The sequence below is a fragment of the Rhinolophus ferrumequinum genome, chromosome 12, assembly GCF_004115265.2.
Source record: "Rhinolophus ferrumequinum isolate MPI-CBG mRhiFer1 chromosome 12, mRhiFer1_v1.p, whole genome shotgun sequence".
Classification (NCBI taxonomy): domain Eukaryota; kingdom Metazoa; phylum Chordata; class Mammalia; order Chiroptera; family Rhinolophidae; genus Rhinolophus; species Rhinolophus ferrumequinum.
Genome location: NC_046295.1, coordinates 8,667,457 through 8,681,889, shown reverse-complemented (window position 1 = coordinate 8,681,889; position 14,433 = coordinate 8,667,457). Strand labels below are relative to the sequence as shown.

Genomic DNA, 14,433 nt, shown 5'->3' with positions numbered 1-14,433 from the left:
CACTGGTGGGCCCTGAACATAAAGTCTATGTTAAAAAACAAAACCAATTCTTAATTTTCTTTTATTTTCATGAAAACCTATACTCTCTCCTGAAGATTCTGCTCTTTTCGGCACCTGGGATGGAGCTGGATCCTGGTGTCACTCCAGGTGTGGGCGGGTGCTGGGGTGGGAGGTAGGGATGCGGGGAAGTAGAGAGAGGCTGGTGGGGGGATCTGCTCATGCTTTGTGGAGACTTTGGCCTTCCAGCGCCCTTTCAGTCCTCTCTGTGATGGCTCCTCTGCTCCTGTGACTCATTTAGTGAAAAGGCCTGGTCTTCTATTCAACCTGGACTGGTGTGTCAGCCTTGGAAACTTCAGGATGCACGTGCTGAACCATGGCAGCTGGTCTCGGCCCACTGCCACGGTCACTCCCAGGGCCGCGTGCTCCAGGCCCTAGGGGGGTGGCCACCACCTCCGTGCTCTGGGCGGCCCTTCCACTGGGTCCTATGGAACGCAGCTCTGGAAGCCACATGACTCCCTTCTGGCTGTCACCTTGGCTGTCACTCGTTGGGCACAGCCTATCATCTGCCTCCTTTCTCAGTACTGGAGCCCCACTGACTGTCCTGCAAGAAAAACCACTCTGGGCTGGCTGGTTTGACTTTAAATTGTTGATCACAAACCTCAACTAGCTCTCCTTGTCCCAGAAATGACTCTTTCTGGCTTTCTCCTTCATGGTGAAGTTTCCCACACCCCCATTCTCCAGACTCCTTCTAGGATACATCATTGAGAAAATAGAAACTGTCAAAGGATTCCTCTCCCTGTCCTTCCTGCTAAAATAGAGGGAGCCTATTGTTGCTGTGGAAGGGCCTGTTCCCCACTTCTGGGCTCCGCTCCCCACCCCCTCCTTCCGTGATCCTCCTTGTTTTGGCAGCAGCAACCTGTCTCCATCAGCAAACAAAAACCTTCTCTGGATTCCAGTGGACCTTCATTTCTAGTTCCTTTCAGTCAGACTCCTCAAAGAGGTGTGTACACAGACTGTCTTACTTCCTTGCACACACTCCTACAAGAATTCAGTTAAAAAATTGGGGGTTATTTAAATATAGAAATGTACAAAGAAGAAGAATAATTACCCATATTCCCGCAACCTAGAATCAATATCTTGAAATATTTATTTTTTAAAAAGAAAAGTCATTCGGTTGTGATCATTATAAAGAATTCAAACAAAAGAAAAATTAGATATATGGATGGATTAGAGACATATGAGTTCTGACTATTAAGTTCGCGAACTTGTTGCACCGATGTTGCTAGCCTTTTTGATATCAGGAGGATTATTCATTATGAATTTTTACCAACTGAACAAACAGTTAACCAAGTTTACAATTTGGAAGTGCTGAAAAGGCTGTGTGAAAAAGTTAGATGACCTGAACTTTTCTCCAACAATTCATGGCTCTTGCATCACGACAATGCACCAGCTCACTCGGCACTGTCTGTGAGGGAGGTTTTAGCCAGTAAACAAATAGCTGTATTGGAATATTCCCTACTCATTTGATCTGGCCCCCAATGACTTCTTTCTTTACCCAAAGATAAAGGAAATATTGAAAGGAAGACATTTTGATGACATTCAGGCCATCAAGGGTAATACGACAACAGCTCTGATGGCCATTCCAAAAAAAGAGTTCCAAAATTGCTTTGAAGGGTGGACTAGGCACTGGCTTAGGTCCATAGCTTCCCAAGGGGAATACTTCAAAGGTGACCGTAGTAATATTCAGCAATGAGGTATGCAGCACTTTTTCTAGGATGAGTTCGCGAACTTAATTGTCAGACGTCGTACATGCATAGATTGAATTACTTTTAAAATAAATGGGATATTATAGATGCCACATGTTGACTCATCTATTTATAAGTTGTTTTCTTTAATCCAAAAAGGAGTTGGGAAAGAGGCTTTTATTTAAATAGTTTTTTTGAGGATCTCCTATGTCCCCCATCCCTTTTTATTATGAAAAGTACCAAGCACACAGAAAAATGGAAAGCAAAGTACAATGAACACCTATATACACACCACTGAGATGCAATAATTAACATTTTGCTATTTGCATTTTTTCCCCAGGCCCATTGAAAGTAAATTGCAAACATCATGGTACTTTACTCTGAAATACTTCAACATGGCTCTCTTGAAATATGGATATTCTACATAGTAACATTTTTGCTCTTAACAAACCTAATAGTAATTTCCTAAAATAATCTAATGCCAAATTTATAATCATCCCTACAGTCCCTGAGATGTTTTTATGGTGTTTCTTGGAAATCTTTTATTAAATTTGTATCAGGTATGTTATTTAAAAAACAAAACAAACGCTATAATGAATCACCATGTAGCTATCACCCAGTTTCAACTTTGTTACATTTATATCCCTCCTTTACTGAACCCCACCATTTCCCCCCAGATTATTTTGAAGCAAATTAAAAATATATCATTATAGGCATTTCAATATGTATTTCTAAAAGGTAAGAAGGACTCTTTTGTTTAAAAAACACCACCCAATATCATTTCATACCTAGAAAAGTAAAAATAATTCCTTAATACCATAAAATATCCAGTTAGTGTTAGTTGGTGTTTTTTGGTGCTATTGTAAATGATGTCTTTAAATTTTTCATTTTCTTTGTGTCTTTGTGGTATATAGATATTTTTCAAATGTTCATCTTGTATCCAATAATCTTGCTAAAGTTATTTATTAACTCTAATAATTTATCCCCAGATTACTTTAGCTTTCTACTTACACAGTCATGTTGTTTGTTAATATAACGACAGGCCACCTCAAGGGGCAATAGAAGTTTGCCCGATTTAGCAACCAGCAGTGTAAAAAATGAAAACGAAATGAACAGATTTGATGTTAAGATTTCATTCAGACTGAAAAAAAAAGTCAGACTTTTTAATAACTCCTATCACTGTGTATTGTAGACTGTCTTCAAATTTTTATGAGTTGCTAAAATTTTTTGTTATTCTATGTTTTTTCTAGTTTCCCATCACCAATTGTTCTTGGAATTGGACAGGTAAGTGGAAAAAAAATTAACCTCTTAATTGGTTGACAATATACATGATGAAATTTTAAGTATTTTGTTTAAGACTGTGGTTTACGAATATTTTTTCATCTAGTCATAGTACTCTTGGTTAAACAATATGAAATATTAACACATTTTATTTCATTCTGCAATTTAGGAACAGCTGTATTTGTAGGAAAGACAAGTACTTATTTGAATTTCCTTAATGGAATTTATATACTTTAAAGCCGGGGGCCAAAAGACAGAAAGCCTCCGAGGCCTGGTGGGTAACAAAGGAATAGGATAGGGGCCAGGGTGGCCCTGGGACCGACTTGGGGTGTGCGCTCGCTCGCTACTCAGGTAAGCCACTGTGTGCCTGAGAGGAAAAGGGTTGGGGAGAAGAGGTGGGACCCTATAGAACCGTACTATCAGAGCTCCAGAGTTTTTTTGAGGGAATTTTAATTTTTACATCAGATCTTCCGATTTGTAAATACTGGTAAGGGATTCCAGTTTTTATGAAACTCTCTATGGGCCAAACAAAACATGTTTGCTTCCTGTGGTTTGTGATTTTTGTTCTCACGTATAGACCTGAGCTTGGATAAGCTTTCAGACTAACCTGTTTGACTGTTTCTGAAATTTCTCGCTACTATTAATTTGTGGCTTGTTTATTCTTTTGGTCATGCTGGTGACTTCCAGGAGGGATTTTTTTGTCTTGGTTTGCTTTAATTTATAGAAAGAAAAAATTAAAATTATGAAAATTATATCTATTAATTAAATGTCTAATTGTGAATCTGGAAAAAACTGTTATTTATATGATTAAACATTATTCTGGTTAAATGTTTTGCTACTAAGGTACTCTTTGCAACATCATTTGAGGAAGAAAAGAAAAATAACAATAACAAGGAAATAATATTTTTCCTTAAAGTCAAAAAATATATTTTCTTTACTTTTCGATGTGAAAATATGTAGAAAAAAGCGCTTTAAAAGATCAGTGAATATGTAATAATAAGTTCTTTGTAATCCCCAAGGCAAATAAAAATCACTGGCTTGTACTCAATTAAGGTAAAGCCTTTTTGATTTGTAATTTGTTGAGGGAAGAGGCCAGCAGACTTAATTTTAAAAGTCTGAATTACAGAATATCTTAAATAAGTGTTAGTATTTTTCTGTAAGAATTATAAAGTATCTCATAAATACAAACCACAATTATAATTCAGGATGGGTTCCAGTTATATAAATCTATCATAAGTATTAAGTTTGTAAACTCATTAGGATCAAGGCTTAAGATTATAATCATGTTGCAGGAGATCTTAAGTTTTTGTATCCTAATGTGGAGAAATTGAGTAAATTCTAAAATTTGCAGAGGAAGATGATATTAAAAATTTATATTTCATAATAATAAGCTGGAATATTAAAAGTATACCCGGTGTGCTCTAGATTAATAGGATTTGAATGAGAATTTTTTTTTTTTTTTATTGGGGAAGGGGAACAGGACTTTATTGGGGAACAGTGTGTACTTCCAGGACTTTTTTCCAAGTCAAGTTGTTGTCCTTTCAGTCTTAGTTGTGGAGGGTGCCATTCAGCTTCAAGTTGTTGTCCTTTCAGTCTTAGTTGTGGAGGGCGCAGCTCAGCTCCAGGTCCAGTTGCTGTTGCTATTTGCAGGGGGCGCAGCCCACCATCCCTTCCGGGAATCGAACTGGCAACCTTGTGGTTGAGAGGATGCGCTCCAACCACCTGAGCCATCTGGGAGCTCAGCGACAGCTCAGCTCAAGGTGCCGTGTTCAATCTTTAGTTGCAGGGGCGCTGCCCACCATCCCTTGTGGGCTCAAGGAATTGAACTGGCATCCTTGTGGTTGAGAGCCCACTGGCCCATGTGGGAATCGAAGGGGCAGCCTTCGGAGTTAGGAGCATGGAGCTCCAACCGCCACCGGGCCAGCCCCATGAATGAGACATTTTTGCTAAACTGAAGAAAATAAATCCCCTTTGAGATTTGTTTTTCTCTTAATTTGCCTTCTGTGTTATAGAAATATTGGACTTTATAAAAAGTGTGTTTATGCCCCTGATGCTATGCCCACGCTCACTTTATGGGGGAGGGTGACCATATGCTTAGTACCTGGGAAGTACGGACCAGGACCACTGAGTGGCCTCACTGATAGTGGTCATTGGCTAGTTTTGGGGACACTGTTCCTTTTTCCCCCTCTGTCACTGGTTGCTTAAACCTCTTGTGATAAATGTATATGTGTGAGTTTAACTGAGGTTACAGTTTTTGCCTGTAGTTCTGATGGAATCCGCAGAGTGGTAAGAAAAACAATTTTAATATTATAAGAAACAGTTATTTTTTGGGAACCTAGAAAGTGGATTTTGGATATATTTCTTTTTAATGAATCTGCTTTCTTCTGATGATCTCTTTGTACCTCAAACAGTCCAGATATTTTGCTGAAGTTTCTTTTCCCCCCTCTTCTTTAGATGGCAGCTACCATAATGATACTGTATGTGTCCAAGCTAAATAAAATAATTCATTTCCCTGATTTTGACAAGAAAATTCCTATAAAGGTATGAAAAGTATGTATAACTATGGTGGAAGATGTGAAAATACTATTAAAATTACAAATTGATCTTAGAGTACAGGTCCATTTTTATTAGATTGGTTCAAAAGTAATTGCGGTTTAAAAGGTTAAAAATAATTGCAAAAACTGCAATTGCTTTTGCACCGACCTAATATATACACTGTGCTTCCTGCTTGCACTAGTACGAATTTTTTAATTAAGATTTTATATCTTTCAGGTGTCCATTAATGTAACATAATAATAGTAAAAGTGTGTGTGTGTGTGTGTGTGTGTGTGTATGTTTAGCAGTTGACATTAAATAAATACTGTGTGTCTTCTATAATGGCAAAGTCCTGTATCAGGGATTAGCAAACTTTTATGCTAAAGGACCAGATAATAAATATTTAGGCTTTGTGGGCCAGACCATTTGTGTCGCAACTGTTCAGATCTGCCATTGTCCCATGAAGGCAGCCATAGATGCTATACATAAATGAATTAGTGCAGTTGTGTTCTAATAAACTTTGTTTATATCAACAAAAGGTGGTGGGCCATATTTGGCTCTTGCGTCTTAGTTTGCTGATCCCTGTTTCAAGTTTTCATTTTTCGCTTGGATTGATAAAAGCTATGAGTGGAATGAAGGATGCAATTTGATATACATAAAAATGCATATTTTTCTCCCGTGGTGGGGTTAGAAACATGAGACCTGCCATTCCTTCCTGGGAATGTGGAATGGAACTAACTTCCAGTTGCTGGGTGTCAGGCATTAGGCCAGACATTGAATTCTTAGAGCAATACTGTAGAACAGGTGGTATGAAATGGCATTTTTGGATTTAGGGAGGTTAAATCAGACTGTCAGTTCCTTGACAGTGAGAACCTCCCAGGGCTTGTTTATTGCTCTATGTCTAAGACCTGGAAAAATGCTGGCTACTACGTAGCACTGGATTATTCATCAGACTGACTTACAGCATCAGTAATCAGGGACATCCACAAAAAGAGAAAAACAAAATATTGAAGTATATGAAAGATATTAACCCAATCATCACAGGAAAAATCAGAATATTGTTGGGCTTACTAACACTTTATTTAGGATATGCTATAATTTTTAAACACTTTAAATATTTAAAAATTGTGAAATATGATCCATATGCTGGGGAAAAGACATTATATATGAATGTATAGTTGCATGAATAATTACCCTTGTAATCATTACTTATGTCATGAGATGGGAACACAAAATCCTCTTTACCCAAAGGAGGATTTTTTGGTAATTTTTTTGGTAATTTTTCTAAATGTGTTTGTATTCCTGAATTATATAGTTTAGTTTTGCCCATTTTTGGACATTATATAAAGGAATTAAACTCTATATTCTTTGGTGTCTTGGTTCTTTCACTTAGCATTAGGTTGGTAAGATTCATCCCCATTGTGTGTAACTGTATTCTTTATTTCATTATATGAATATAATACAACAACTTACTTATCTGTTTTACTTTTTCTGGTAATTTGGGTTGTTTCTAGTTTGGGCGCTAGGAAAATAAAAATGTGTTTTGGATTCTGGACAATTCATAGCCATTTGCTTACTCCTGGGAGGTGAATGTCACCATTTTTATATATGAAGGAAAATATGTTATTGGAGTTCTAACCAAACATTCTTTCTTTTTTATTGAAGCTGTTTCCCCTACCTCTCCTCTATGTTGGAAACCACATAAGTGGATTATCAAGCACAAGAAAATTAAGGTAGAGTGCAGGATAATGGTTGATGGGAGGTTCTTCACTCATTTGCTTCTAATGGTACAAAGACCAAGTTTGATTTTTCAAGATGTTGCTTAGACTACATATAGAACACACAGATATCATAATTTCAGAAAATAACAGAATTTTGAGTTTAATTTGATAATGCTTTTAGACAAGTTAAAAGGCTAATATTTTTTTCTCATTATGGTTTTTGATTTGCGTTTCCCTTTTAACCAGTGATGTTGAGCATCTTTTCACATATCTGTTGACCATCTGTATGTCTTCCTTGTAAAAGTGTCCATTCAGGTTCTCTGCCCATTTTTAAATCAGATTGTTTGTTGTTGAGTTGTATGAGTTCTTTATATACGTATGTTGGATATTAGCCCCTTATCGGAGGTATCCTTTTCATTATCTACTCCCATTCGATTGGCTGCCTCTTTGTTTTGTTCATGGTTTCTTTTGCTGTGCAGAAGCTTTTTAGTTTGATGTTGTCCCATTCACTTATTTTTGCTTTTACTTCCCTTAACTTTGGGGTTAAGTTCACAAAAGCCCCTCTGAAACCAAGGTTCATAAGTTTAGTGCTTATGTTTTCTTCTGTGTATTTTATTGTTTCAGGTCTTATATTCAAGTCTTTAATCCATTTTGAGTTAATTTTTGTGTGTGGTGTCAGCAGTCTAGCTTTATTCTTTTGCATGTGGCTTTCCAGTTTTCTCAATACCATTTATTGAAGATATTTTCCTTTCTCCATTATATGTTTTGGCTCCTTTGTCAAAAATTAGTTGCCCATATATGTGTGGGTTTATTTGTGGGCTCTCAGTTCTGGTCTGTTGGTCTGTTTGTCATTTTTCTGCCAATACCATGCTGTTTTAAAGCTTTGTAGTATAGTTTGAAGTCAGGGCATATGATACCTCCATCTTTGTTATTTTTTCCTCAGGATTGCTTGGGCTATTCATGGTCTTTGTGGTCCCATCCAAGTTTGCATCTTTGGTTTTATTTCTGTGAAATATGTCATTAGAGATTTGATGGGTATTGCATTAAATCTGTATACTGCTTTAAGAAATATGGCCATTTTAACAAAGTTAATTCTATGAGTCCGTGAACACAGAATATCTTTCCATTTCTTTAGGCCTTCTTCAGTTTCTTTCAACAATGTCTTGTAGTTTTCAGTGTACAGGTCCTTCACCAGCTTTGTTAAGTTTGTTCCTAGGTATTTTATTTTTTTTGTTGAGATTATAAATGGGATTGTTTTCTTCACTTCTCTTTCTGATATTTTGTTGTTAGTATATAGGAATGGAACAGATTTTTGTATATTTTGTATCCTGCAACTTTACTATATTTGTTTATTATTTCTAATAGTTTTTTTGGTTGATGTCTTTAGGGTTTTCTATATGTAGAATCATGTAATGGGCAAATAGTGACAGTTTCATTTCCAATTTGGATGCCTTTTATTTCTTTTTCTGGCCTGATAGCTCTGGCTAGGACTTCTAGTACTATGTTGAATAACAGTGGCAAGAGTGGACATCCTTATCTTATTTGTGATCTTAGAGGAAAAGCTTTGAGTTTTTCAACATTGAGTATGGTATTAATTGAAGGTTTGTCATATATGGTCTTTATTATTTTGAGGTATAATGCTTTCCTTCTATACCCATTTTGTTGAGTGTTTTTATTATAAATGGATGTTGTATCTTGTCAAATGCTTTTTCTGCATCTATGGACATGATTATATAATTTTTATCTTTTATTTTGTTAATGTGGTGTATCACTTTGATTCTTTTGTGGATGTTGAATCATGCTCGTATCCCTAGAATGAACCCCACTTGATCATCATATATGATCCATTTAATGCATTGTATTTGATTGGATAGTATTTTGTAGAAATATCTTTATCACAGGTATTCTTCAACACTTCTCTACATGCACTGTAGATTGGGTATAACTTCCATTCACCTCTATAAAACTGTCCTCAAGGTAACACGCAGATGGGTTCTTAGTAACATCTTTATTACACGTGTTCTTAAGCGCTTCTGTACATGTGCTGCAGAACAGGTAAGATGAGGGCCTCTTGGGTGCCATGGAGGCTTTCTGGGAGAAGAGGGGGAACTAGTAAATGAGAGTGAGGAGGAAGGAAGAAAGATTGCTTATATGTGGTGCCATGTAATCTGTTACTCTAACCCTCATATTTTCTATAAACTGGTAGTTGTTTCTAGAGGCTTGATCAGATTCAGGTTTAATTTTTCAGGCAAGATCAGTTTATTGGTGATGTTGGGTTCCTTCTACTGTGTCACCTCATGGGTCACATAATGTTTTATCCCACTTTTCAGGATACGAAATTGATCAGTTCCACTTTTAATGATTTTTAAGCAGTCAGTCTGATCCCTTTATTAGAAAATTCCCCATCAATTTTTCACTTAATGGTTTTAGAAACCATTGATGATCATTGTCTAGATCCATTATTTCACTGCAGATTGCAAAATGGTGATTTTCTAACTGTATCACCCACTTCTGCGTTTATTGTCTAAACTTCTTCAGTAAATACAAACTTTCACTGTTTCACACACAAAGTGCAGGATAAAAGCTTTATTTATAGATGTTCAGAGTAATAATAGTGTTCTGTCACCTTCACTGGTGACCAATGAGAGTTGTTTTTGTTTTTCGCTATCATTATGAACTCCTGAATTTTCATTTACTTGATACAAATCCTTTATCAGGTACGTGTTTTCCAAATATTTTCTCTCAGTCTGTGGCTTGTCTGTTAATTCTCTTAACACTGTGTAGGTATTTTAATTTTAGAGTAGGTATTTAATTTAAATTTAAATTTAGAGTAGGTATTTTAAATTTTAATGAAGTTCTGCTTTCATTTGTTTTCTTTCATGGATTATGCTTTTGGAGTTGTATCTAAAAGCACATTGCCAAACCTAAGGTCATCTAGATTTTCTCCTAACTTATCTTCCAGAAGTTATAGTTTTCATTTTACATTTAGCTGTACGATCATTTTGAAGTTAATTTTTGTGAAAGGTGTAAGGCCTGTGTCTAGATTCAGTTTTTTGCGTGTACAAGTCCAGTTTGAGCACTATTTGTTGAAAAACCTATCTTTTCTCCATTGAATTATGTTTGTTCCATTTACCGGATGTTTCAATTCATTACAGAAATAAGTCTTTTGATACTTAAATTGTACCATTTCACGCCAGTGAGATCCCCTTTGAGTTGGCTCCTACGTTCTATGGCCACAAGTAGTCTTTGATTACTTCCTTGCTTTCTGGCACATGATGTCCCAGGCTTATCTTGGACTTCTCCTGTTGTTTCTTTCTCCAAGGATCTTCTGATTATTTTAGTGTTAGGTTGAGGCCACAGTCTGGGTGCTCCATGTATTTTGAAGGAAGGGCTAGCTAACATGATATCCTAATGAATACCATGTGGCGTCTGAGAAAGACAGGAGACAAAGACGACTTCATGATTTTTGGCCTGATGAAGTGGAGTAATGGGATTGCCATTGATTTGGTTTATACTTAGAAGTAGGATTGCTGGGTCATATGGCAATTCTGTGTTTGACATTTTGAGGAACTGCCAAACTGTTTCAAAGGTGGCTACACCAATTTACATTCTCATCAGCGCTATATGAGTGTTTCAATTTCTCTGCATTCTTGCTAAATCTGTTACTGTCTGTTTGATTATAGCAATTCTGGTGATTGTGATGTGTATCTCGCTGTGGTTTTGATTTATACTTCCCTGGTGACTATGATATTGAGTGTCTTTTCATGCACTTTTTGGACATTTATACAGCTTCTTTGCAGGAATGTATATTCAGATCCTTTGCCTATTTTAAAAAATAAGTTTATTATCTTTTTATTATTGAGTTGTAAGTTTTCTTTATATAGTCTAGATACAGTTCCCTCATTATATATATGATTGCAAAATTTTCTCCCATTCTATGGATTGTCTTTTTACTTTCTTAATAGTGAACTTTGGAGCACAAAAGTTCTAGGTTTTAAAAAACAATTAAGGTAAAATATCTATAACAAAATTTACCATTTCAACCATTTAGACATATTTTAAAATTGTGGTATACATAGTCATAACATAAAATTCAACAGTTTAACCATTTTTAAGTATACAGGTCAGAGGCATTAAATATATTCACAATGTTGAGCAGCCATCACCACTATCTATTCTAGAACTTTTTCATCTTTCCAAAAAGAAACTCTGTTCCCTTTAAACAGTAACTCCCCATTCCCCTCCCCCGAGCCCCTGGTAACCTGTATTGTACTCTGTCTCTATGAAGTTGCTTATTCTAGATAGTTCATACAAGTGGAATATCATACAATATTTATCATTTTATAAGTCTAGTTTATTTCAATTATTATAGTGTTTGCAAACTTCATTCATGTAGCATGGGTCAGAATTTCATACTTTTTAAGGCTGAATAATATTCTATTGTATGTATATATCACACGTTGTTTATCCTTTATAAAAGTTTTATATTTTGATGAATTCTAATGTATCTATTTTTTCTTTCATTGCTTATGCTTCTGGTAAAGTACCTAAGAATGCTTTGCTTAACTCAGGGTCATGAAGATTTACTCTAATGCTTTCTTCTAAGAGTTTTAGTTTTAGCTCCTACCTTTAGTCTTTGATACATTTTGAGATAATTTTTTGTGTATGATGTTGGAGTCCAAATTCATTCTTTTGCATTTAGATGTTTAGTTGTCCCAGCATCATTTGTTGAAAAGACTGTTCTTTCCCCGTTGTATTGTCTTGGCGCTCTTGTTGAAAACAGTTGACCATAATTGTAAGGATTTATTTCCTGATTATCAATCCTATTCCGTTGATTATATGTCTATCCTTAAACCAGTATTGATTATTATAGCTTTGTAGTAAGTTTTGAAACTGAGTCCACCAACTTTGTTCTTTTTAAACTTTGTTTTGACTTTCTGGTTTTCTTGCATTTCCATATTAATTTTAGAATCAGCTTGTCAATTTCTGGGGGAAAAATCCAGCTGAGATTTTGATAAGGGATTATGTTGAATCTATAGATCCATTTGGGGAGTATTTCCATTTTAACAACATTCTGATCCATAAACATGCAGTCTTCCTATTGAATCATCTTTAATCTTTTAACAACATTTTGTAGTTTTTAGTGTACAAGTGTTACACTTTTGTTAAATTTGTTCCTCAGAATTTTGTTTTTTTTTGATGCTATCATACATGGAATTGTTTTAATTTCCTTTCATATTGTTCATTGCTAGTGTATATAAGTACGATTAATATTTATTTGTGTATTCATTTTGTTTCCTGCACACTTGCTTAACTCATTAGTTATAATAGTTTTTAATGGGTTCCTTAGGAATATATATATATTCATATATATATATATATGTATATATATATATATATATATATAATCTGCAAATAAAGATAACTTTATTTTTTTCTTTCCAAACTATGCTTTTTTGGGGGGTCAAGTACAATTGGAATAGACCTAGTGGTGAGCGAGAACCTCCTGGTCTTATTCCTGATCTTAGGGGAAAACCATTTAGCTTTAGATCATTAAGTATACCATACCTGCCTTTAAAAGGTAGTATCTAAAAATACTTTTTAAAGTTAATTGAAATTAATAAGACTTTTTTTTTTTTTTTGCTTGCTTTGATAAAGGCAGTTCAAACCAGTCTCATAAGATATCTTTAAATGTGGATATAAAATTCCTGAAAACTTTTCATACTTAGCTTCTGGTTGTAGTGTCACTGTTAATGTGAAACCTCTCCTCAGGTCTGGTTGGGAGGAGCTGGTCACTCTCCCCCTTGGTTGTGGTTCGACTTTCCTTTCCAAGGTCATCATCTTCTCAGGGTCACATCAGCAAGCAGATGGAGGTGGGCTGTTCCAGCCCTGGCAGTCTGTTGGCCATCCACTGAGCTGAGTGAAAGGTTCTTAAGTGTTTTCTTAAGCCATTGGATGTAACCTTATTACATAAAGTTTTCGGGGAAAAAAAACCACTGGTAATTCTGTTGCTAACACACTGTTTTAAATATTAATTTTCAGTCTTTTTTTATATACAGAATGTACCTTGTTACAGTTATAGACTCTCCATAGTTTTGTATCCTCCTTGTTTCATTTAATACGTATTTTCCAGTAGTGGTAAAGTTTTATATTATAGAGTTACACATATAATGTTTCCCCAACTGGATTTATCATACTTTATTTAATCATTGCTTTGTTCTCTGACATTTGGTTGTTTCTGATGTTTTTCCCAAAGACACTGCAGTAAACATGTTTGTGCACGTGGTTTTTTCTTTCCTTTGGATTTTACCTAGGATAAGTTTCCCAACAATAAATAATTAGGTCCAAGGTTAGAACTATTTGATGACTCTTGACACATAGTTCCAATTTGATTTGCCAAAGGTATATAGGTTAACGCTGTGTACTAGTTTTAGCAAAATCTTTGTAGTAGTTGGATAGGATGATGTTTTAAATAGCTGATAAATGAAAGTAGCATGAAATTATTTAATCTCCATTTTTTAATTATTTAATGTGATTCATTAGTAGTATATGTGAGAACTAATGTTAATTTCTTATATTTAATATGGAAAATGAGTGTGTTAATTAAAAATGTAAAATGTGTTAAAAAAATTTTTTGGTGTCTTACGTTATTCTACTTAAATCTTTTCCTGACAGCTTGCCGATGTTCACCGTGCTCAGGAAATTTACCATTCCACTTACTTTACTCCTGGAAACCATCATACTTGGGTGATTTTTGTTTTTCCTCTATTCCTCTAGTGTCCTCTTTCCCCTTGCCTGCATTATTTGTATGTACCAAGTTCTCAATATCTAGTCCTATTTCCACATAGTTGATTTGAATTGCTGGTAGCAGTATTTTATGGATAAATAGTTTATTAACTTAAGAGCAATCTTCTGTTTCCATGATTGCCTACACACTTAATGGGTGATTTTTTTAATTGTAGTTTTACATTAGTCAAATAATATGTGTTTGTGGTAGAAATTTATTAAAAATCAACCCCAAAACAGATGAAAATCTGTTTCCTAAGCCAGGTGGAATGTACACTGATTTTGGAATACAGAGGAAAAATTGTTCACGTATACATATAGGATAGATAGTGTAGAAAATCAGGGAGATCCATTCTGATGCTGTG

The 14,433-nt window shown here is 35.3% G+C and overlaps 1 protein-coding gene across 1 annotated transcript in view; it reads left to right on the top strand.

The window, feature by feature from the left end:
• The window catches only part of SLC35D2 (solute carrier family 35 member D2), a 39,089-nt gene that overhangs the window by 4,190 nt on the left and 20,466 nt on the right, over positions 1–14,433 (top strand). Inside the window, exons 2-5 of the mRNA XM_033123612.1 lie at positions 2,996–3,029; positions 5,481–5,567; positions 7,227–7,294; positions 13,958–14,029. Of these exons, the coding sequence (XP_032979503.1) occupies positions 2,996–3,029; positions 5,481–5,567; positions 7,227–7,294; positions 13,958–14,029 (261 nt within the window). The remainder of the gene's footprint in view (positions 1–2,995; positions 3,030–5,480; positions 5,568–7,226; positions 7,295–13,957; positions 14,030–14,433) is intronic.